This window comes from Pteropus alecto, unplaced genomic scaffold (genome assembly GCF_000325575.1).
Source record: "Pteropus alecto unplaced genomic scaffold, ASM32557v1 scaffold270, whole genome shotgun sequence".
In the NCBI taxonomy this organism is placed as follows: Eukaryota; Metazoa; Chordata; class Mammalia; order Chiroptera; family Pteropodidae; genus Pteropus; species Pteropus alecto.
In genome coordinates, this window is record NW_006430735.1 from 6,890,556 (window position 1) to 6,914,868 (window position 24,313).

Here is a 24,313-nt window from a genome sequence, read left to right on the forward strand (position 1 = left end):
ATATCCTGGGCACTTTTAGGGCACAAGAAACAAGAGAAAAATCAGATTTCATGTGAGAGGCTTAACAAACTGTGCTAATAACTGGAGACAATTACAGAATCAGCAAAGAGAAAGGTGGGCTGTGAACCAGAAAGGTGAGCTAGAAAGAACTGCTGCTTGGAGGAAGGTGGGGGAGGAATAAAAATAAAAATAAATAATAATAATCTCTTAGATTATTTATTATTTATTAGAGTTTTATAGTTGACAAAACACTTCTAATACATGATGTTATTTAATCTTTAAGTTGTTTAGTGAGGAAGGCTAGGCCTTCAGGTTCCTCATTTTACTAATGAGAAAGTTGAGGTTCATGGAGGTGAAACATCTGTTCAAGGTCACTTGTCTGTGGTAGCACTAGAACTCTAGCCCTTGACTTATTTTTGTTCATTGTCTTTCCTATAAGGTGGTTCAGCCTGGCTCCCTCTCTGAGGCACATTTATCCTCAGAGGCCTATGGCCATCTCTTCTCTCTTCCCAGTACCCAGCAGACTGCATAGAGCAGGGACTTGATGTACAATGATGGGATCATATTTGGGTGATTAATTGAGGTGAAGGTGGGTGGTGCAAGAGGTCCCAGGTCTTGTGCTTGGCACAGATTCCTCTGCCAGTGTATACTACAAAGCAGAGCTGACATCGGCATCACCCTCTGTGTCAGGAGGTAGTCATGGAAACTCACTCTCTTCTTGATGTGAAGAGAATTAGGTAGAAAGGAGGGATCAAGTTAATTGCCTGTCATCCCCTCTCTGCTCTCTGTATGTTGATTCAAATTAAGCTTTTTCAGTTTCCTGATGTCAGCAGATACTAAATGACCTGAATGCAGGTCTGAGAGTCAGGACCTCCAGGAAATAGCCAGTTCTGAGCAAATCCCTAATCTTTTTGCCTGTCTGCTTAGTTCTGACCCATGCATTTGGGAAAACAAATCTCTTTGCCTGACCTCCTCTGATTTCTGACCCGAACTGTCTGAACTGCCTTAATTTTGACCATTTGTGACTGTACATCCATTCAGCTAGCCATTCCCCCTCTGTAGAGAAAAGAACAAAGAATTCAGACTAAATTCTGAGTTTTTTGAAATTCACTGTAGCTCAGAGAAGTAGTTAAGTAAGTCAGCCATGGATGTTCTGTGATGCGTGTTGCCTACAAGGAGTGAAATGGAGGCAAGATCTTCTGTGAGTAGTGTCACCACCAGCTCAGCTGGCACCTGACAGAGCTGGAGGAGACCTCCAAAGATGAGGCTCTTTTCTTTCCTGCCCTATCCCTAGGGTTTCTTCTCTGCAGCCAGATGGAACTATTTGAGATTCCTTGCATGCTTCTTGCTTGTTTTTTCTTTAACTCTTCAGAGGTTTTCTCTGCCTGTAACAACCTATTTACTTTTTAATTATGTCTCAGGCCTGACAATGCCTCTCTGGGAAGCCTTCTCAAGGCCAAATATGGGACTTCAAAACACCAAGACCTTCCTTAACCATAGACAACAAATGTGTCATTACTGCACACATGAATTCTACCTCTCCACTAGACTATATGCTTCTGGGGGCAAAGACTATGTCTTCCTCCATCATGTTTCTCAGCACCGAGCATAGGACCTGGCACCTAGAAGATGATCAATCAAAATTTATTGAATAAGTGATTGATTTAGTATGAGTAATGAATGGAGTTTTGGAGGTTGGTGTACTGGGAGAAGGAATGTTGGTTGTAATCTATTTGGATTTCTGTACTATTTGCATTTCACCCAAATGGTACAGCTATGAGGCTTCTTTGGGCTTCAGACCTTCATTTGCCCCAAGGACTCTGCTCTGCCAACATCTCTCCTGGATTTTTGGCCATGCTGGCTCTGAAAGTAGGGAGCCCTGAGGTTAAGTGTGCTGGTTCATGGTGGAAACTGTGGAGGCAGAGGAGGTGGAATGCAGAATCCTAGGATGAAGAGGCTGAAGTGAGGGCTTGGAGGACATGTTTGCAATTCTCCCGGGAGGCTCTTCCTGGATCAGAAGGAAATTCTGGGAGGGAGATGTCGTCTCCTAATTGACACTGTCCAGGGAAAAAGTGTCTCTCAAGCTTAACGGTGAGGGTGACAATATGACTTTCTCCTCGTATCTATATGGAGTTTACAGTTTTTATAGGGCTCTCAGGAAAGAGCACTGAACTAGGATTCAGTAGATTTGAATGCTTGTCTGTCATTAACCAATGTGGGACAACAGTTCTGGATCTCAGTTGTTTTTTTTTTTCCCCCTGTAAATCAGTGGTCCTCACCCTTTTCGGCACCAGGGACCGATGCTCCTATGAGAATCTAATGCCTGATGATCTGAGGTTGAGCTGAGGTGGTGATGCTAGTGCTGGGGAGCGGCTGCAAATACAGATGAAGCTTTGTTCACACCTCACTTTCTGCTGTGCTGCCCAGTTCCTAATAGGCCACGAACTGGTAACATCCATGGCCCGGGAGTTAGGGATCCCTGCTGTAAATAAAGGAGAGGGTAAAACCAAATGCTCTCTAAGGATTGTTTAATGATTCTATAAAAATTAGGACATAGATTTCCCATGAAACTGTTTTGGAAATTGAAGTTGGCAGGAAAGTGAGAGCAATGCCTTGGGCTGAGTTCTTAGGAAAGCCTAGGGGCGGAGGTAGATGTCCCCCTGTAAATCAGTGGTCCTCACCCTTTTCGGCACCAGGGACCGATGCTCCTATGAGAATCTAATGCCTGATGATCTGAGGTTGAGCTGAGGTGGTGATGCTAGTGCTGGGGAGCGGCTGCAAATACAGATGAAGCTTTGTTCACACCTCACTTTCTGCTGTGCTGCCCAGTTCCTAATAGGCCACGAACTGGTAACATCCATGGCCCGGGAGTTAGGGATCCCTGCTGTAAATAAAGGAGAGGGTAAAACCAAATGCTCTCTAAGGATTGTTTAATGATTCTATAAAAATTAGGACATAGATTTCCCATGAAACTGTTTTGGAAATTGAAGTTGGCAGGAAAGTGAGAGCAATGCCTTGGGCTGAGTTCTTAGGAAAGCCTAGGGGCGGAGGTAGATGGAGTAGGGTGAGGCTCTCCCAGGGATCTTTGTTCCATCTTTTTCTCCCCCACCTTTTACCTCTCTGGCTGGCAGCAGTGTGTCATAGTGGTTAACTGCATGGACTTGAGAGTCAGGTAGAAGTACATTTGAATCCCAGTTCTGCTGCTTTACTGTGTGTGACTTGGGGCAAATTTCTTAACCTCTCACTGCTTCAGTTTCCTCATCTACAAATAGAATTTATCTTCTTAAGGTTATCATTAGGATTGAATGACTTGATATAAGGAAAGGATTCAAAATATTTGCTATTATTCCTCACAAATATATTAATATCAATGCTGTTTATGACTCTCTCCTAGAACTCTGATTTTGACATGGAATTCTGTGATCTTTTACCCCACTGTCCCATCTGTTTGCTGTTGATTTTGCACAGAAAAACCTAGGAATCACGTACTTTTACTTCTTCAGAGATTTAATTGTCTCAATTTCCAGTTCTACTTGCACTATAAACCTATTGAACTAGACAGTACAAGGTAGAAGCGCTAGTGGACAGACAGAATTTCCTACTGAGTGACAATTATACACATTGTTATAGACAATAACATTAAAGAAATTACCAGGAGTAACAGGTAACTGGCTCACTGAGCATATGTATTTCCTTCTTACACACTTAAGGGTTAGAGGAATAAAGATGGGCAAAGGAAGTCTTGGATTCCTTGTAGGTTCTTGTGCACTTTAAAATTTTAATGGCACTGCAGCAGGTATCTGTCATGCCTATGCACGAATAGCTCTTAATAGTGAACTTATTGAAGTTCAGGATGATAACATTTCATAAGTTATCCATAAATGGTACCTTGATTCTGTAATCAATACCAAATAGCTTCTGTAGGTGAAAAGGTAAATGGGAGAGTATTTGAGTTCCTTCTAAATGCAATTTTGAATGACATTTACACATGACTTCTATATACCTTTAAGCTCAGTTGATGGGGATCTGCCTAGGACTTTACAAAGACTGTCTATATGATGGCTTTGGACATCTATCCTGCCTGGCGTCTCAGTTCTGAGTTCCTCTGGCAGTTCAGGTGAGTCCCTACTGCCCTTCAACGAGTAAATGAGCAAACATAGGAGCCAGTGGTGGGCTCCTTGAGGTCAGGATCTGTCTTATTCATTGTCATATATCTAGAACTTGGGAGGTGATTGGCAGTTTGCAGACACTTAATACTTAATGAGCTTCAAGGTCCGAAAGTATTGGGTTTTTGTTAATAGGAGATGGAGATGTTTGGGTAGGAAAACCTTACAGCATTATGAAAAGCATATCTAAGGCATGTTCTGAACCACAAGTTTCAACACCGATGCTACAGTGGGAATTGTCATTCTTTTTTACTTAACATTCACATCTTGGATTATTCTGGAGTTGAGAATCTGAGAGTAAGGGGATGAAATCAAGGGAGCTTCTTAGCTAGAGCTAAAGGTCAGGGGTGGCGAGCTTTGAAATGAAGCCCAGGTCCCAATATGGGACAATGTCTCCTTCAGGGTGAGGAATTTCCCTCACCAAATGTAGCCAATCAGATTCTACGGAGAGGTAGAAGCACCGGCCTTGCCATTATATTTCAGGATACAATGAATGAAAGCAGTGACCGAAAGGGAGTGGGCCCACAAAAGTACAAGGTTAGCTTGACAGTTAATTAGAAGTTTGAAGGAAGAAAGATGGGCTCTTCTGCAAGATGGTTTACTGGCTGAGATTTCAAGGACCCCTGGCAAGTTGAGAATTATGAAATCTGTTCATTTTTCCTTTACTGTAATGAATCATGCTTCTGATGACAATTTTGTGTGTGTATAGAGGCATGTTTTATCAACTTCTTTCTGAATTATTGCTTATCACTCAGGGGCTTCCCAACCACTTGAAGATTGTCAGGATGAAGTTAGATTTTAGCTGGAGAGGTAGAACATTCTGTTTTGGAGGAAGCCGTTGTTTACACTTGCCACTCAGGGATGTCCTGCTCTAGGAGTCTTCTTCCTACTACATGCCAGAGGACATGGCAGTCTTTCTGAGCAAGCCATGGCCGCTGGCCCAATGGCCTGGCAGCTAAAGGTGGGCAGCTAAAGTTAGGTTCTCTGCTTTCCTTCAGCAAGACAGGATCTTGAGGAAGGCTTTGCGGAACTCGACATTGAAGGTGGTATAGATCACGGGGTTGAGGGCACTGTTCATGTAGCCCAGCCATGTTGTGGCACTGTAAAGCTCCGGGGACACATGACAAGCTGGGCAGTGAGTATTGAGAACGTGGGTCAAAAAGAAGGGCAGCCAGCAGACAATGAAGGTCCCTAGGTTGCAAAGGAAGAGAAAAACTGGGTAAGAATTTTGCTTACTCATTTTATTATAACATGAAAATGACACACTTGTTTTTTATATGCTAGCTACTATGCTGGAAGTTTTACATACTCATTTAATTTTTTTTTTTTTATTTCTCAGTAAGCACTCATCAAAATATTACTTTTCACCTCTCTTTCCCCATTTAATTTTTAAACCAACCCTAGGAGGTTTAAAAAAAAAAAGTAGGTGTGATTGGCTTTTTTTTTTTTTTGATGAGAAAACATCAAAATGCTAATGTTTTTAATTCATCTTAGGCCTTTGTTCCTAAATCAATTTTCTAGTTTGATCTTTAGGTAGTTCTTTACTAGTCTTTTCTGCTTCTCAATTAAAATCAAATATTTATTTAATATCTAGCCATCAAGACATGATCCTAGGTGTTGATAGGAAAGAAGACCCTAAAGATGCAACTGACACAGTTCCTTCTGTTGAGGAGACTACATATAGGGGTTCTCATAAAGTCTCAATATATGAGAAGGTGAAGTTTATCTGTGATAATGAACAGGATAAATTGCCTTCACTAACTCTATATGGTACCTGTGACTTATCAATTTTTTTCTTTATTTAAATAAGTGTTATATTTTTCTACTACAAGAACTACCTCTGATTTTAACTATTATGAAAATTTGGTAAGTACGGAAAATCAGAAAGAAGAAAAATAACCACCCACCACTCAAAAGACAATCGCTTTTGACATCTCGGTGAATTAATTTTCAGGGTTTTTTTTTTACTCTGTATTCAAAATAATCTAGATATTATCATATGACATGACTTTTTTTTTTTTGCATCCCTGTTTTCTCATTTACTATTTTAGAATAAGTAGCATTTATTAAATATCTAATACGTGCCAGACACTTTAATTATTTTTTATTTATTATTTGATTTATCCATTATAACTCCACATGATAGACAACAAACACTATGAAAAAACAGCTCAATTAGGTGACTTGAATTTCATAGTTCATAAATGTCAGTCTAGGTCTTGTGATTTCCACCAGTTAACATTTATTTATACACAAACCCTTTTCAATTGTATTATACAATTTATAAATGTTACAGTCATTGGATTTCCAATTTCTGTCAAATGTGGTTACCTTAACCCTCTGCCAGCTGCAGTGAACTCAGCCCAACCCAATTTAGTCTAACTCAACTTGACCCAAACTCACCGAGCACAATGGCCAGCATCTGGGTTGCCTTCTTCTCCCGGAGTGGCACTCCTCGAGGTTGCAAGGGACCCAGCTTCAGGGATGTTGACAATCTGCCATTGCTGAGTTTTCGAACCTCTAAACTGAGCTTGGGTGCCACGGTGGGGCTGAGGGAGTTCCGAGTCCTCCCCTCCTTTTTCAACTCTCCCTCCCCTTCTTGGAAGCCTGGTGGCCCAAAGGCAGTATCTTGGCAGATGCTATAGTAACGCCTCAGCTCCACATGTGCCCGGCTAGGGGAGAGGGGCTGCAGTTGTGACAAGAGAGGGTCCTGACATTTCTGGGGATATTGTTTATCTTCTGAATGTTCCTGAAAGTGAAAGAGAATGCAAAGAAGAAAGAGGAAACCATCATTGTGTGAAAACTGCAGAGGGCGCATCTGAGAGTGGTGGGACCATGGAAAGTTAAGGTAAATGAAATCTGCTCCGACTTTCCACTAAGAAGCACCTACCACAGAAAACATTTGAGAATCATAATGATCCCTGGAAGAGGGTAGCATAGGATTATAGCCTGTCCTTTTAGAGTTAAAATGGCTTGGATATACAGAGGAACAAGTTAAATCATACCACTGGGATGTAAGCAGCAAAATCTGGAATGTGGGAAACTCTTTAAGACAAATGACTCAGCTTCTTCAACAAATGTTGTTGCAATGACAACAATGACAAAACTTACCAGTTACAAAATATGAGTCTTATTTGAATTTTGATTTAAATAAACCAACCGTAAAAATTTTATATGACAATTGAGAAAATTTGCACATTGGATATTTAATGATATTAGGAATATAGGGCTATTATTAATATATTTAGTTTGATGTGGTATTGTGATTATATGTTTTATAAAAGAGTTCATATCCTGTAGAGAGTCTTACAGAAATATTTTTGGTTGAAATACTATGATTTGGGGGATTTTCTTCATAACAATGTAGGTAGGAGTATAGATAAAATAAGATAGGACATGAGTTGATAATTACTGAAGATGGCTGATGGCTACTGAAGGATTTGTTATATTTCTCTTTCTACTTTTATTTTTGAAATTTTCTACAATAAAAAGTTAAAAAAATAAAAGAAAACCCAGGATTTTCATCTCAGCTTTTCTATTTAGTAGATGTATCCTTGGGTAAGTTAATTAAATGCCTCTAAGCCTCATTAGTAAAACAAAAGAAATTGGGAAAAATAGATTTGGGATGAGTAGTCCCAGAGTAAAAAACCAAAGATAAGATATGTGGATATTTCTGCTGTTGAGGTGGATGTGTGTGTTTGCTCATATGGCAGATAGGGCTCTTGAAAGTCTTGCATTAGCCTCGCCTCTTTCCATGTTTGAAGAATCAGAACTGTCAATCTTGAGTAGCAGGCAGAAATCCTTGACTTTTATTACCAAAGACATAACAGCCAGATATTCACTCTCCCCCACCTCCTTATCAGGCACATAAACCAACCCCAGCCAGTTAGAGATTCTCAACTAAGACCTTGAACTGGAGCTCATGAAGCAAGGAGGTTTCAGAATTCATCTAGCAGTGGTGGCAGTCAATGTCCAGTGTCTGGCTTTCTAGCCATGTTCTTCCTTAGGCATGAACAGCCTAAGGAAACTGTTCAGCCTTGCAAAACTGTTCTTCGGCCTTCTCATTGAGTCTGGGCTACTTGATATTCTTCAGTAAACTCCTTTGTCTACATAAGTTAGCCAGTGTCAGCAATTAAGAACCCTCACTACTCTCTCTTTAGTTCAAGGAATCACAATTATCCAGACATACTGTACTAGTACACTCTACACACTCAGAAACATTGTTGAATCAATGCAAAGGGTCTTTACTATGACATAGTATTTTAAAACTGTGCTCTATAGAGGTATCCATAGGGATTCTAGTATAAATATATATTTTTTAAATTTTGGCTTTCATTTTGATGGATTTTTCTACTAATTAATATAAGCATATTGTGTTTTATCTGAATGAGCATGATTATGTTTATGATTGTGTTGGCTTCTAGTGACCTTCTGAAAGTGACAGTATTTAACTTCTAAAGCATTATTCCTAAGAATAGGGGACTGGGGACAAATTCTTGAGAGTGTTTATGAAATCTCAGATTTGAGAACACAGATCTAGTATACCTTGTCTCCATTTTCTAGATGTGGAAATTTGGTTCTATAGAAAGAAAATGATTCTTCCAAGATTATATATGGGTAAGTGTATTTTTCACTCTGCAAATCCTTATTACTACCTCCATGACTGACATGAGGAAACACTAGATTTCTTTGAGTGTGGCTGGCAGAGCCTTGTATTACCAGATGGCAGGACAGAACCTATTTCTTCACACTCCTGGCAATACCAGTCCCTTGGTTCTCTAATATCTCTAGTAGTCACCAGTTTTTTTCCTTTTGGACTTACAACCTCCTCAGATCTTAGATCTGCTATAGTCAACTTTAAACCTCTCTCTCTCTCTCTCTCTCCTTAGTAGTCACCAGTGTTTTTCCTTTTGGACTTACACCCTCCTCAGATCTTAGATCTGCTATAGCCAACTTTAAACCACACACACACACACACACACACACACACACACACACACTCTCTCTCTCTCTCTCTTCTCTCTCTCTCTCTCTCTCTCTCTTCCTCCCTCTCTCTCTCTGGATTTATCCTTTATAGCAAGTCTCTGCTACACCAGACTTGTGTAAAAAGTAGTTAATGAACTATACAGAGATTGGACAAGGCTCAGAACTTCATCATTATGGGTTTTTGAAGCTTTAAAACTTGGCTGTGGAGTTCTGGGAGAGAAATACTGGTCTTACATTTAACATCTTCAGGCTCCATTCTGCACTCTACTTGCTTGGAAGCAAGGCTAGCTTGAATTGGAAGAACAAGGATCAGGGTGACCAAGAAATTGTCTTGTTTTTTCCCATATTCAGTGGCAGATAGGGCACTTGAATGTCTCACATTAGCCTCCTTTCTCCGCTTTTTTTTGGCTCTACCCATGTATGTTTCATTAATGCCCTGTTTCTTCTAATGCAGGTGGCTCTGGATGGCATCCTCACACCACATCCAAGAGTCTTTGGCTCCAGTCATTAAGATCTCTCCATATATATATATAGTGACATGCTTCCTGAATATCATTTGATGATTCCTATTCTGAAACTCAGATCAGGTAGGATCTCCGATCTGTTCTATATGATAGATACAAGTGTGGGATTGGGGTTAAATTCCATTTTGGGATGGAAATAGAATCAAGTCAAGCCAACATCTTAAGAAAGTTCTCTTATTCTTTCTCTATCATTAAAGACATGGCTTACTTACCATTTTCCCTGTAGCATCTGATGGAAATCTGGCTCTTATTGAAAACTGCCGAATGGGGTGCAGCCGAAGACAGGAAGACTAGGGTGGGTTAGAGAAGAAAAAGTTGTTGGTTAAGCTCTACACAGTTGAGCTATAGATGACAATGCTTTGAATACAATATGTTTATATCCTCGGCCTTGGATCTTGACTTCCTGTTTCACAAGGACCAATATTCTTGTTTTACACAAGCCTTTGGACTTCAACTTTGAGAGTCTCATTCAGGGTGATCTAGACAGCCAAATGGGACCTGTCTGAAAGATCAAATTTATTTCTTACTTTATCTACAAAGCCCTTTCCTGAGCATAGTGCTGTCTCTCTTCTCATAACCTCAAAGGTATTTAATATTTTTGTGCTCAGTTGTCTTCACTTCACATATGGCAAACATCCTATTCAGTTTAGGGCTGTTCATTAACTTTGGGTGGAGGTGTGCTTTATTTACTTGTCTAGATTCTAAGCTCCATGAAACCAGAGGTTGTATAATATTCACTCCCTAGAAGATTTCTAATAATTGGTAGTCATGCATTCATGCTTCAAGTACATTCTGAGTAAACTATTGAGACACTGGGCACCTGGATAAGCAGAAGTTAAAGCCCAAGAAATTGGACTGTCTATGCTGAGGCAAAAACCTTCCTTTTCAGAGTTTATTAAGAGCCCAAACTAATATAATATTGAATGTAAACTGTAATTTAAAAAAAAGGTCCAATAAATGCATCATCAGCATCCCATTCTACCAGCTCATCAATACCTTGATATAGGGACAGATCTAGTAAGGAAAAGAGATTTCTATGAACCCCAATGATTCTTGGAATAAGTATTCAGGCCAAAAAGTCAGTCTTGGGAACCTACCAGCAGTGCATGATACAATTGCCACACTAAAACTTTAAACCATGTGACATCTGAACTGCTGGCCATTTGGGGCCAATGAAAGACCGGAAGAGAAACAGAACAAGCCCAGAAACTATCGAAGGGAAACAGAACAAGCCCAGAAACTATCCTATCATCTTGTCAAGTAAGATGTACTCTAGAGAAGACTGTCAATGCACTTTTTGGATTGTATTTCCTACCTCTAAAGCAGAGCCAATACCAGGAGATCAGAAGGTGGGTGTCAAATGTATATCTCCAATGTGGCAGAAAGCATGCACTGCTGGACATAGGCTGGGACGCTACAGGTGTGGGTGTGGTCGTCTCTCTGCCCCTCCTATGCTTACTTGTTGCGGGAAGCTAGGCCTGACACTGATGCATTGACTGTTCTGTCGAGTGAGGATCCGTTTCCGTCTCCTCTGTCTCAACACCACATAGATCCTGGCGTAGACGAGGACAGTCACTCCAAAGGGCACGTAGAAGGACACCACTGAAGAGTAGATGACAAAATCAGGGTTGGAGATGGAGCAGACGCTGGGGTCTCCTGAGAGTGTGAGAAAAGGAGAAAGCAAAACAGTTTGACAAGTATGAGAACTCAGTGGGGAGCACAAAACAGGGCCCCAAATCACATGTGGTGTCTCCACTGTCTAATCTACATGGAGCTTTGAGAAGCAGGGGTCTCCAGTCCCATCTATCCCCTCATCTTGTCTCAGTTCACATGCTGCCTCATCCATGGCAGCTTGCTTGAATTTTTCAGTCAGAAGCAACTCTTAGTTCCTTTGTGCCCCACAGCCCTTTACTTTGGCTTCTTTTGTGTAGTTAGCACACATGTCCTGATTGTCAAGTTGTGAGGGTGGGGGATGCAGACTCAGACACCTGTGGTTTTACCTTGCTGAGGATAGGAGGCCTAATTCATCTTTTTGTTACTCATAGTTCGCTTAAAAAGAAAACTTACCAATGATTACATGCCAGACACTGCTCTATACTGGGACTGCAAAGAGATATGACACAACGTCCGCCCTTGAAGGAGTTCACAGTCTAGACAGAAAGATGAGCCCTTCCATATGCTGTGCTATGTGTCACAGAGGAATGCAGCCTGCGAAGCTTGGGGGAGTGCTACCGATCAACAGGCCAGAGGCTTGCTGGAGGGATGCAGCCCCCGGGAAAAGGCCTGCCGGAGTGGCACCCTGTAAGGATTATTGAGTGCACTGAATGGAGGAAGCTTCCTTGCTGAGAATGTCAGGTCTTGAATTTTGAATGCAGGACATAGGGCAGGCTTAGTGGTGGCTGAATGTGAGATAGGCATTTGATTTTTCAGGGAATTCTAGCACCGATCAGGGGGGAGATAGGAAGAGGGTCGGCAAGTATATTGTTACTCTGGACAACATGAATTGAGGAGGGTCCTTGTCTCTGCTTTATGTCCTGAAATGTCCTGCTACTCCTCCTTAGGAGGGCCTTGTAGTTTTGCCTTCTTTGCTAGCAGATGTTGAAATTTCTTCAACGCCCAGGAGAGGGACTGGAATTTGCACCTCTTGGAAGAGAAAAGGGAAGCAGACTATCTTCCAGGTGCTATGCCAAGGGCATTGTACGCATTATCTTACCTAATCATTATGGTAACATTATGTGACACAGGTGCCATTACTGATTCTATTCTCAGATGAGCAGACTAAGTAAGGCTTAGAGATGTTCAGCAAGTGGCCAACATCACACAGCCTGAATGGGGCAGAAAGAAGCTTATCCAGACACTCTGACCCCCAAACTAATGTTCTTTCTGTGGTTTTGACTCTCCGCCTCTCTCTACCACTGGGACATCGCACATTTGTGCTTCATCCAGTACTGTCAGCAATAGCTGTTAGTACACCCAGCCAATCTTCATAAAGAGTTGGGGATTCTCAAATCCAAAATCTGATCTCAGAAGATGTAGCCTCACATATGAGCTGGTGTTTGTGTGTCCTGTGTATGGGGCAGCAAGAAGCACTCACTACGCACAATTCCGGAAGCTTCTCTCTGCTGAATCCCAAGGAGGCGAGGGCAGTGAGGCCTCCCAGGAGCTGAGGCTTCCCCAAGATGAGGTGCCTTGTCTTTATTATTTAATTGAAACAGTACTGTGCTATCAGCACAATAGTTATTGAATAAATACTGAGCCAAGTGGAGCATTTTATATAAGCACATAAGCAGTCACTGGCTAGAGGATAATGGGAAAAGCCAGGGGTTACTTCTCATTCTCTGAGACTGAGAACAAGCCCAGAAACTATCCTATCATCTTGTCAAGTAAGATGTACTCTAGAGAAGACTGTTAATTGTTTATCTCAATTAATCTCAACATTTAAGGAGGAAACTGATGATGAGGACTCATCCACTAACTCGCTTAGCACAATTTTATGGAGCACCTACTGTGTTCAAGGCACTGTGCTGGTGATAAAAACACTCGGTAGCTCTTAGTGTCTAAGAGCCTTTTGTGGGCTAGTCTGGGAATTTGAGTCCCATGGTGACGTGAAAAGCAAGGCCAGAAGCTGGTTCACTTGAGAGTTATGAACTTCAAGCTCATTGAAGGATTTGTCCTCAACTTGTTTGCAAAGACAGGGGATCCTGATGAATCTGATTTTAGGATGAGCCTATTATTCTTTTAACTTTATACTTCTCAATCCAGCTCCTCCCCACCCGCCCTGCCCGGCTCCAGTGCTCTGAAAGCCAGGTGAGGTGTTCTGTGGCTAAAATCAAATAAATAGTACTTCTCCATTTTCTTGTCTCAAAGGAAAATTAAGCCAGTTGATAGGATTTCTTAGCTTTAAGGTTTTCCTCCCTTGACTATTTCTTAAGTCCTTGTCACCAGCTATTGCTTATTCACTCTAGGATTTTTAAATAACACAATAGCTATCTGAGTGAGCAGAAACTTAAATACTAGTTTTATTATTTGTGAAATGAAAGGACTGGGCTGCATATTCAAGGATCTTTAGGGTTTCCTCTAGCACCAACACTCCATGTTCCATGACCATTAGGGGCTATCGATGGTATGATATTTGGTCGGATTGCTGGACCCCTGCTCGGAGCCGGGACAACATTGGTCAGCCAGGCCCCGCAGCATTGGAACTCTCTGTGTCCCAAGATCCTGCCTTATGTGTGCATTCAGAAATTCAAGTTCACCTTTCCTCAGATAATAAGAGCAACTCCAAGTTGGAAGAATGTGAAGTTCAACTTTTCGCTACCTTAAGTTCTCTGATAATTCACAATACTATGTGAAAGCCCATTTTATGAAAAGAAGTACTCTGCCAGAAAGTTCTTTTGTGTTGTACTTCTTAGTGAAAATTTATTTACTTCCAATATCAGGTGTTTTTGGCAGTATCCTGCCCCTTTTCCTCTGCTTTCCACAGAGGGAGTAGAAAAAAATGACTGAGAGAAGTCATTTATATTGGGCTTTTGAATGAACTTGGGAACTACCTTATAGATGGAAGAGGTGCTGGAGGAACATACATCTATCAAGATAATGATGCTGTCCTGTGAAGGTCAGATTGAGGCAAAGAAGGACGCTGGGCTTCCCTGCCCTGAGTTCTGCTAACTAATTCCCTGGACTGATTTCTCTGATGAGACAGCTCATTTCCTCTATGACCACCAGTAAGACTACCACTGTTTAGGTTTTCCTAAACAGCAGGTGCATATTGAACTTTTGAGGCACACAAATCTTTCTTAATACATAATAATAATAATAAAAACAATGTTAGGTAATATTGACTAGGTTCCTGTGATGGACCTGACACTTTGAACAATATATGAATAAGTGGAGGGCTTACAATAAACTTATTAGTAAATTTAAAAGTGTGTGTGTGTGTGTGTGTGTGTGTGTGTGTGTGTGTGTGTGTCAGAAAGAGAGAGAGAGAGAGAGAGAGAGAGATTAAGAGAGATGAGAGTGTACATACTAAGTCATGGGCCTTCTTAGCTTTCTCATTTCTATATCTGAAAATGCTTTTGGAAAGATTTTTCTGAGTTTTGTTTCTGGAATGAAAATAATCTTACTGGTGGCAACAACCATATAGGTAGCTCATCATTCTTCTTCCCTTTAGATGTGGACATTAACTGGGGACTCCATCTAATGTCAGATTTTGAGACTGTTTTAACACTTACTGGGTGTGCGTGTCTCTGTCTGTGAGAGTAAGGGAGCCCTTGCCAGCATTCAAGTATGAGTAAGAGGAACCACCTAGTCCAGTGAACATTGGTGGGGATTCACCCAGGGATTCAGCAAGGCCTTGGTCTAGCAGTCGTAGTGAGGGCCCCAGACTACAAATTCCAACTTAGAAATGCGCTTTTGTATAGGAACAAGGATATAAAAGGTGACTTAGTTATCAGACTAACCAGAAAAAGCAAACTTAACTCATCAAAACTGGTATTTTAGTTTCGGAGTCAGTCTTTATAGTCATGTTGGGGAATGTTGCTTTGGGGTGTGTGTGTGTGTGTGTGTGTGTGTGTGTGTGTGTGTGCACGTGCACGTGTGTGTGTGCACACATGTGCAAATGCATATTTGTGTGTATAAAGTATCATTCAGTGAAAATAGCAAAGTAACTCATGATGAAGAGTAATGAAAATTTAATAATAACATCATATTTTAGGAACTTCCCGAGATAACCAGGCAAATATTTGTTGGATAACTTGTCTACTTAACCTTTAATGTAGCAGAGAAACAGCCTGACCTTGACCAGATGGTACATGTATGTATGTTATCCCAATTTTATCCTCACTTAATTCTAAAAAACCTATGAAAGAGTTAGAGTGGAATTATATAATATGTAGTGTTGGATTCCAAAGTCATGAGTAGAGTGAAAACTATACAGAGTTGAAATTTGCTTTTGAAAAAAAAACCCCTTGAATTACATTTAAAGATACAAGTGGTTTCATTACAGCCCTGAACAATAATAAGTAAAGATGTATGATATATACAGTGATATGTCATATATTAAAAAGAATTCAAATGTAATATGTAATTTTAGAGACGAAGTTGCAGAGAGTCATATATAAAAGTAAATATTGAAAACTTCCTAACTAAATACATAGACTGAGTCTATACATTTGAATTTGCTCATTTATGCTCCACTATATTATTATTCCAAATTTATCAATAAGGAAGCTTAACTCAGAAAAGTTAAGTAACTTGTTCAAGGAGACACAGTTGGCAAGTAGTTTAATGAAAATTTGAATTAGGTTGTTCTGACTCCAGAGCCTCTGTGTGTCTTTCTAAATGTGTTTTGACTCCTAAATTGTTGTCCAGCAAATGACTCTTTGAAGACCATTTATAAGTTAAGATTTGCCTGTATTTATATGTAATGTGTTATGTATGCTATCTGTATACACATGAACTCACAGTCACAAACATGTGACTTGTACATATATATGAGAAATTCATACCTCGAACATAAGTAGTAATTGAACAAACCAATCCAAATGGACAAAACAAGGAATCCAAATGAACTCTAGAATGAGAGTTAATCAGTTCTCTCTCAGCAAATGCTCAGTGTTTATCATCAATACCCGTAAGTTTACTATATGTGATAATAATTTTCATTCAACACATAAAATTCCTGAGGCTAAAAGATGGACATGGAACAGACACAGAAGGCACCGATCTATATGACATATAAATTTGGACTGGTGTCTTATGTCTAAAATCCTAAACATCTCAGATATACACATTGTTCATCCATCCATCCATCCATCCATCCTTCCATCCATCCATCCATCTATCCAATAGAAGATGTACCATGTGCCAGTTATCATGGCCAGAACTTTTGTATATTAACATATAAGAAATACACTCACTAATAATTTAGAAACCTATAGTAGTTCCCAAATGCTAGAAATGATTCTTACTGACCAAAAGTTAGAAAAATATATCCTACTTGAGGGCTTTTATGATATGTTATTTAGCATTGTAAGTCCATTATGAATTGTCATCTTTTCATTAGCAAACCTCACCTGGATTATTAATATGGCTTAGTTTTTTAAATGGCACATTTTTTCAAATGAATATGTTGACATTTCTTTGAAAATAGGGATAAGCCAGACTTTTCATTAATTGGGGCAGAACTTTATCCCTGTGCCAATAATTGATGAAGCTTGCTTTATATTTTATTATAATCAACAAAGGTCAAAGCTTTGCAGTCTATAGCATCTTCATTTGATTATAAAATGCACTGACCAGGCATCAAGAATTTCAGGGTTGAACACAATTCGCAGACACTCCTGTGTGCTGTGAATCACATGAGTGTTGTAGTGGGGTCGTTACTGTTACCTGTGGTGTTGAAGCCAAAGAGGAGAGGGCAGGACACGGCAAAGGCCAGCACCCAGACCACTGTAATCATGAGGGCCACACGCCGGCAGGAGCTCTGTCCCGTGCCGTGTTGGTAGTGAACTGGCATGACCACTGCAGTGTACCTTTCAAAGGAAGGGGAGAGAGGGTAGATATAATGAGAAATGATGGGGGAACGGTTAGAAAGACAAGTTGAAGGTTACTAGAGAAATAATCAGGATGGTAAATGTGGCAAGAGAAAAATAATTTTGTTGGATAGAGAAAAGGTGCAAATAGTAGAAAGGTTGAGATAAGATAGATGCAGAACTCGTTAAGCAGGGGGTGAACAGAAAAAAAGAGAAAGAATAAAAAAGTTAGCATAGCAGCACTGGGTTGCCAGAATGCTTCTTTACCAGTGCCGACTGATGGCCCAGCATATTTGAGCACTGTATTCACTGCTCTGACCCCTGACGACTTTGGGTGCTGAAGTGTGCCTTTACTTTCTCCCACAGTTCTTCAGATAATGGTAGGACTTCAGATAATGTACCCAAAGTGGATGTTTACCCCTGCTTGTATCCTAAAATAAATTCTAATTCTTCTAGTGGCAACTATTCTAAATAACAGAGGTTTTGAAAATAGTCTGAGTGGGTTAAACAACAAACATTTATTTTTTAGAGTTCAGAGGGCTAGGACGTCCAAGATCAAGGCACTGGCAAACCCACTTCCTGGTTCATGGACTGCTGTTTTCTCATTGTGTCTTCGTATGGTGGAAGGGACAAGGGAGCTCGGTGGGGTTATAAAGGCACTGATCTCATATATGATGTCTCCATCCTCATGACCTAATCACCACTCAAAGGTCCCGCCTTCTAGTACCGTCACTCTGGGGGTTAGGATTTCAATGTATGAATTTTGGGGGACACAAACCTTCAGACTACAGCACAAGCTTTTACATGTTGAGCATCGTTGTCTTTTCTATGGCAGCTCCTCATACACATTTCCAGTTGCTTGTTGACCTTATTATCTGGACAATTGTTCCACAGTCATTTCAAATGCAAGTTATCTGATTTAGATATTCCTATCTCCCCACATCCTTTAATCTGTTTCCACTTCTTGACTTTCTTCAAGACATCCACACTCAATACTCTGGCCTTTTAACTCTCCTTTGGCCCTTCTATATAATTTTCTCACCCTTTCATCATTCAATATTTATTGAATCCCTGCTATATGCCAGGCCCTATTCTGGAAATATAGAGATGTGCGATGGTCCTTGTCTTTATGGAAGTTGGAGTTGGGTGGAGTGGATGAAACAAAAAAATGTTAATATAAACTGAAGAGTTTCATGAAAGAAATAAGCTGGGTGACATGTTTGAGAATAATGGAGGCTATAAAGAAGCGGCAAACCAAAATAGACTAGGCAGGGAAATGAGAGGGGTAAGAGGGACCTAACCATGGGGTAAAGTAGGAGAAGAACCAGAAAGAGAGCAGGTCCTGTAAACTTACCCATTATGATGTCCCTGTAGAATCCCCTCCCACTGAATGTGGACTGAACATGTGAGTATGATTTGATATTGTTCCTGTGATTAGATTACTAACCAAGAGACTGAGTTAATCGGAAGGGAGATTATCTTCAGTGTGCCTGACCTAACCAGGTAAGTCCTTAAAAAAGACTGGGCCCTTCCTTAATTCAGAGAGATTCAAAGCATGAGAGATTACCCTGTGAGCCATGCAGAAGAAAGCTGTCATGCTTTGGAAAAGGTCATTTGACAGGAAATAACAAAAGGCCTATAGGAGCTGAGAATAGCCCCTGCTTGACAATCACCAAGGAAGTGGGGACTCAAACCTACAACTGCAAGGAACTGAATTCTATTCCTGAATGAGTTTTAAAGAGGACTCCGAGTTCCAGATGAGAACAAAACCCAGCCTACACCTTTTGATTTCAGCCTTTTGAGACCCTGAGCAGAGAACCTACCTGCAGTGTGCACAGACTTCTGATCTACAGAAACTGTGAGATAAAAAATGGGTTAAATTTAAGCCATTACACTTGTGATCATTTGTTCCACAACAGCAGAAGAGACTGGTGTCTTTGTTCAATCCGTTATCCCTTTTTTTCCCCTGAGTAAAAAAGGGCTCATTCTTGCCCTCCCTTAATCCCAGATCAGCTCTCCGGCAACCTTCCCAGTCCTTCATCTTATAGAGAACTCTGACTCTGAATACATAACATTTCTACTCCAATCAATCGCCTTGCTCTTCTGCATGCGGTTGTCTCGCCTCATTATTGAACTCGCCTCATGTCTGGAGAGAGATAGTCCCCATATGATTTAAGTTACTTGATAGCTCAAATTATCTTATAGCCTTGGTATTCCCCATAGGTCCTTGTACAAAGCAAGAAGTAAGAAGCTATTGATTGATTGCTTCATGGATCTTGAAGGCTTCCTTCCTCATAAGAGAATAATTCTAATCTTAGCCAAGCTCAAGAGGTTTGACATGTAAAGCTGGGTCTATATACGCTCAATTTTTCTTTGTTTTCTGTGTCCAGGGAACCTGGAGGTCAGATTCAGAGCAGGAGCCTTCTTAGCCCCTCTATGCACGTCAAGGCTTGGGGCTGAAGAAGGGAAGGGAAGACCCTGGGTTGGAGGGGCTGGCACAGCGCTCCCTGCTGCTCCTCTTGTATGTGCCAACCCTGTCTGAATCATCTGCCTCTTATGCGTCTGGCCTAAGTTCATATATTCACATTTGTATTCCCAAAGAGCAGTTTGAGAGTCAGCTCTGATGGTTGAAATGGAGGCAGATTTGCAAGATTTGACCTTGGCACCATGATATGTGACAGAGGTGGCTTCTTTCTCAAAAGGGAGAAATAGAGGCCCTTATTTAATAAGGTCATATTAAGAGTCTATGACCAACGCTAAGGAAGGCCCATGACAACCCAGTGACCTTCTGATGTACATACATTGCAAATCTTCCTTTGAACCCCTAACTTGGCAATGAAGGAGCAGGGCAAGTAGCACCTGGCATTTCTCCAGGCCTCTCACTCTCCTCAGGACTTCAGACTCTGCTGGGACAGTGAGCTGTGGATTCAAGTCAAATATGCCTACCAGGGCCAGATCCTTAGTAGCAATCCCTGAGGGACCTTGGAGAGAGACTGAGCTCTGAGTCAGGTAGCCGTTGTGGCTGAACAGCTGTTGAAGATTGAGAAGGAAAGGTATGACCCACTTCCTCCAGTTTAGACATGCAGTTGGACCCAGGCTTCCATTTATATAATGTCCTTTGATGTAAAAAAGCCAGACCATCCCATACACTCAGTGGTGTGCTGCTAAATGGCTAATAACTGGCTCTCTAGGTGAAAAAACTCTCATTTGTACCATTTGGTAATTTCCATGGTATAAATACTCTCACCATTGCCCGTTTCAAGCTACACCAAAAGGTTTAATAACTGGCTCAAAAAATTCTTAAAATTTTGCCAGTTAGCTTTCTCTAGCCATCACCAGCTGGCTCTAAGCACACTACTGAGAATTGCTTACTTTCCTAAATATGCTTTAATGTTCAGCAGCTCCTTGGAGGCTCTTGTTAATTCAATAAGCCAGAAAGTGTAGAGAACCCTGGCTTCATTTTATAAAAGAGGAATCAAGAGACATAGAGAGGTTACTTGATGAACCTAAGATCTGGCAGTCGGTCGTGGCAGAGCCAGGTCTCTCACTTTGGAGGCCAGTGTCTCTCCTGGGTGCCCCACTCCCTCTCATGGGCATTGATGAGTCTCTGAGGCCTTGTGGGACAAGAGCTTCCTGAGGAAAGGTGCTGTGAAGGGTGGTTTTTACTTTGAGAGCACTGTGGATGCTTGGAGCTGAGTTTCCCCTAGTAACTTGATTCTATTACTTGCCTGGGGGTCCTGGTAAAGTACATATTCTCAGGCCACACACCTGGATATTTTGATTAAGTGCATCTGGAGTGAAACCCAGAAATGCATATTTTTAACAAGCAAGTATATCTTATGATTAGCCAAGTTTGAGAAGGGTTACTTTAGGGAAAACTTGTGTCAAAACTTCTTGTTAGCTTGTGTAAGAAGTAAGAGATGAGACTATATTTACTACTGTTACTTTACATTTTTTTCTAATTATTTTTTCATCACAATTAAACATTTAGAATAAATGAGGCCCCGAAACTTGCCTCCAGGGTTTTTCCGCCAGGAAGCCGGCCAGAAGTGCTGAGATATAAAGGCTGTTCCGGAATTAGCCATCGGAGGGCACCATAATGCAGCAAAAACTCTGCCAGCTCGTCGGGGGTGAGAAGTTCATTGCTCACCTGGGGGCTCTCCAGGCCTTGTGGGATGCAGGGAGGCATCGCTCGGCCTCCTGGTTCCTGGAGCATTGTAAGGACCCTGAATTCCCACCCAAGCACCCGAACTCTGATCTCCTGCCAAATCGATCGCAGATGACAGACCCTAGGCACGGGCAGAGCTGGGTTTGGATTGGAGCTGGAGCCTAGCCCAGGGCTTCCTTTGAACGTGTGGCTTGCTGCGCTCACCGCGGGGTTCCACAGCCTAGAGCTGCCCCTGTCGCTCCCTCGTCAGGCCCTCTCCCCTTGTGTTTGAGCTCCTAGCTCTCTGGGTCCTTTCTAGTGTGGCCAAGAACACCGGCAATGCGCAAGGCGAAGTCTGTGGGCGTTGGAAACAGACTAACTAGCACCCGATTCCCAGTTCTTTCACTTAACTGTTTGCCCGTGGGCCAGAGAGTTGGCGTTCTCAGACTCATCTTCCTTGTCTGTATGATGGGGATAATGATTCAGCTCCATAGGGCTGTTATGAATAGTGAACGAGGGTAGCTCTGTGAAGGTGTTTGTTTGTTTGTTTGTTTGTTTTTTAGCACAATGCCTGGTACATGTTAAACATTAAAAAATAGAATTATTATAATTGTCATTATTATTGTGCTAGCTCAAGGGATCTGGAATTATTCATATCAGTAAATTTATGACTATCTGACCCTAATTCCTGATTATCCGGGAACATTACATTTATCAAACCAGATAAAGCATTTTCTATGTGCCAGTCAACTGCATGAAGCTTTATAGATATTAATTCATTTAATCCTCAAAACAATCTTTTTGCTATCATTGCCACTAAACAGATAAGAAAACTGAGGCCCAGAGAGGTTAATTGACTTGCCCAAGGTTATATTGTGATTAAGTGGTTGACCCAGGATTTTCAGGCAGACAGTGTGGTTCCAGTGTGGCTAAGCACCTCTGCAGAAGTCAGTGTGGGGAACAGAAAGAGGCTGACTAAATTTCACTCCTGCACGTACCAGCTGAGTGATATGAACAAGTGACTGCTTACCTATACAGTCTAGCCTCAGCATCTTTATTTGGAAAATGGGGATAATACAGCTCCCTTGCTGGGGTGTCGTGAGGGTTAGCAATAATAAAAAGCCCTTAATGCCTGGCACGTAGTACATGCTAAATAAATAGTAGCTATTTTTATAGTTGTTGCTTTCAGAGTCAGGCAAGTTAGGATGAGCGTGCAGGTAGCTGGGGGTATTAAAGACATAGGAACTGTGTCTTGTTTACTCCAGGGAAATAGCACCTAAAGAGCTGGGCTGCTGGCATGGCCAGAGGCCCCTCCCTGGGTACCCTATCTCCACCTCCACCAATGTAAAGTCCAGATATTGGAACAGGCAGAGTACTGGCAGAGGAGTTGGGGCACTCAGCTTCTAGTCCCAGACCTGCATAAGAAGCCGCAGGACCCCCTGCAAGCATGTTAACATTTCTGCACAAAGGAGTTAAACTACATGATCCTCTTAACTCCTAATTCTGTGACTGAGGTTTTTGGGCTTGTCACTCTACTGAAGGTCTCAGGATCCTCGCAGAATTTGACCTCCACCTACAGCCTTGTACCAGGGTGGGAGGTGTACTTGTAGGAACTGATGAGGGTGCCACTTGAGGAAGCTGGTCATGGGGCAGAAGAAAGGCTGGGCTGGCTGGGAGGGCCTGAGCTTAACTCCCGCCTGGGTTTAATGAGCCCCAGAGCTCTGTGAGGGCTGCTTTTCACCACTCTTCATGTTGTCAGACAGCGGGCTCAATAAATCTTTAGTTCTGTGGACTCCCCTCATGGAATTATTGAAGGAGAAAGCTTCTTGCAAATGACTGGAAAGTCCTTTGCAGATATAAAGTGCTTATTTAGATGCAAACTAAAACTCCAAGGTGCCTGTGACTCATCTGGTACCTATTGTGCTCCTGCGAAGACGCGAAGACGCGGAGGCTTGCCTGTGTGATGGGTGCCATTTGAGAGCCACTTAAAGAACTCCCCAGTGAATGAATTTGGTTGCATTATTCCCGGGCTCCTCGAGGAGGACTCAAATTCTCACTGCTCGAAACATGTCCTCCCCCTCTCACTCTTTCTCAGCCCTCTCCCTAAGTTAGTTCTGACCCAGGATGTGGTTGGAGGGGGCTGGACTGCTGCGGAGGCAAGGAGCCAAGGGGATGGGGCCTTGTGTTCACCCACGCTGCTTTTTCAAAAAGAAAAGGTGGCATTAATCCAATTTTTAGGCATCCAGAACTACGCCGAAGAATCTAATGACAATAGTACTACTTGCTTTCAAAAACCCTTTCGTCATTTCTTTTTCTTTCCTATCTCTTAGTACCCTGCTATTACAGACCAGGGCTTCATGACCAAAAAATGCTGAATCCATTTGGTCAAGTTTGTCAGGCTGGTGACTAGCATTGTGTGAAGACCAAAGGTCTTCATGAATGACTGCATTTTTAATGAATTGACCAGTTATTTGGCATCACATGAACAGAATTTAATGCTGTGTACCACAAACTGCTGTGAAGGATAATGGAGACAGCTTTCCCAAGGCCGATTTTTATTCCTAGACTTGGGAGGAGGCTCCAATGTGAGGTTGGGTGAGGATTTGTTCGCGCAGAAATAGAGGCCAAGATGGAAGCATCCTTTTCCACTGGGGTCTAAGGCATACGTGGCTCGTCCCTTCAGGTTTTAGGTAGGCAAGGGCTATGCATTCTGGGAATTTTCCTGTATGAGACAGAAGCCAATTCAAGGTCTACTCTTGTTGGTTGTGTCTGAAGTGGGGAAAGTAGAAGTGTGTGCTAAGCATGGCTGCTGCCAGCAAAATAGTGCTCTTGTGCAAATTAGAAAAAGGGGCCCTCTCCTAGCTGACTCAAGTCTTGGCAAAGAAGCACTGGCTGAATTGCGTTCCCACACCGTTGTGTAAGGTGCAAACTGCACAGCCTCACCCATCAGCCCCATGT

General features: G+C 41.7%; 1 protein-coding gene and 1 long non-coding RNA gene across 3 annotated transcripts in view; one reads left to right on the plus strand and one right to left on the minus strand.

Moving 5' to 3' along the window:
• The first annotated feature begins 4,042 nt into the window (after nt 1-4,042).
• LOC112485013 lies at nt 4,043-9,690 on the plus strand. The gene is made up of 4 exons (XR_003048347.1): nt 4,043-4,117; nt 6,923-7,014; nt 8,730-8,783; nt 9,607-9,690. It is a non-coding gene; the product is annotated as an uncharacterized LOC112485013 (long non-coding RNA).
• The window catches only part of DRD3 (dopamine receptor D3), a 37,330-nt gene continuing 18,119 nt past the window's right edge, over nt 5,103-24,313 (minus strand). Inside the window, exons 4-8 of one of the 2 annotated variants that reach the window (XM_006905475.2) lie at nt 17,066-17,208; nt 11,136-11,332; nt 6,717-6,852; nt 6,570-6,617; nt 5,103-5,357 (exon numbers count right to left, since the gene is read on the minus strand). In XM_006905475.2, the coding sequence (XP_006905537.1) occupies nt 5,161-5,357; nt 6,570-6,617; nt 6,717-6,852; nt 11,136-11,332; nt 17,066-17,208 (721 nt within the window). In that variant the 3' untranslated portion in view covers nt 5,103-5,160. Of the gene's footprint in view, nt 5,358-6,569; nt 6,853-11,135; nt 11,333-17,065; nt 17,209-24,313 lie in introns of both variants that reach the window. The other variant, XM_006905474.1, reaches the window with a different exon arrangement.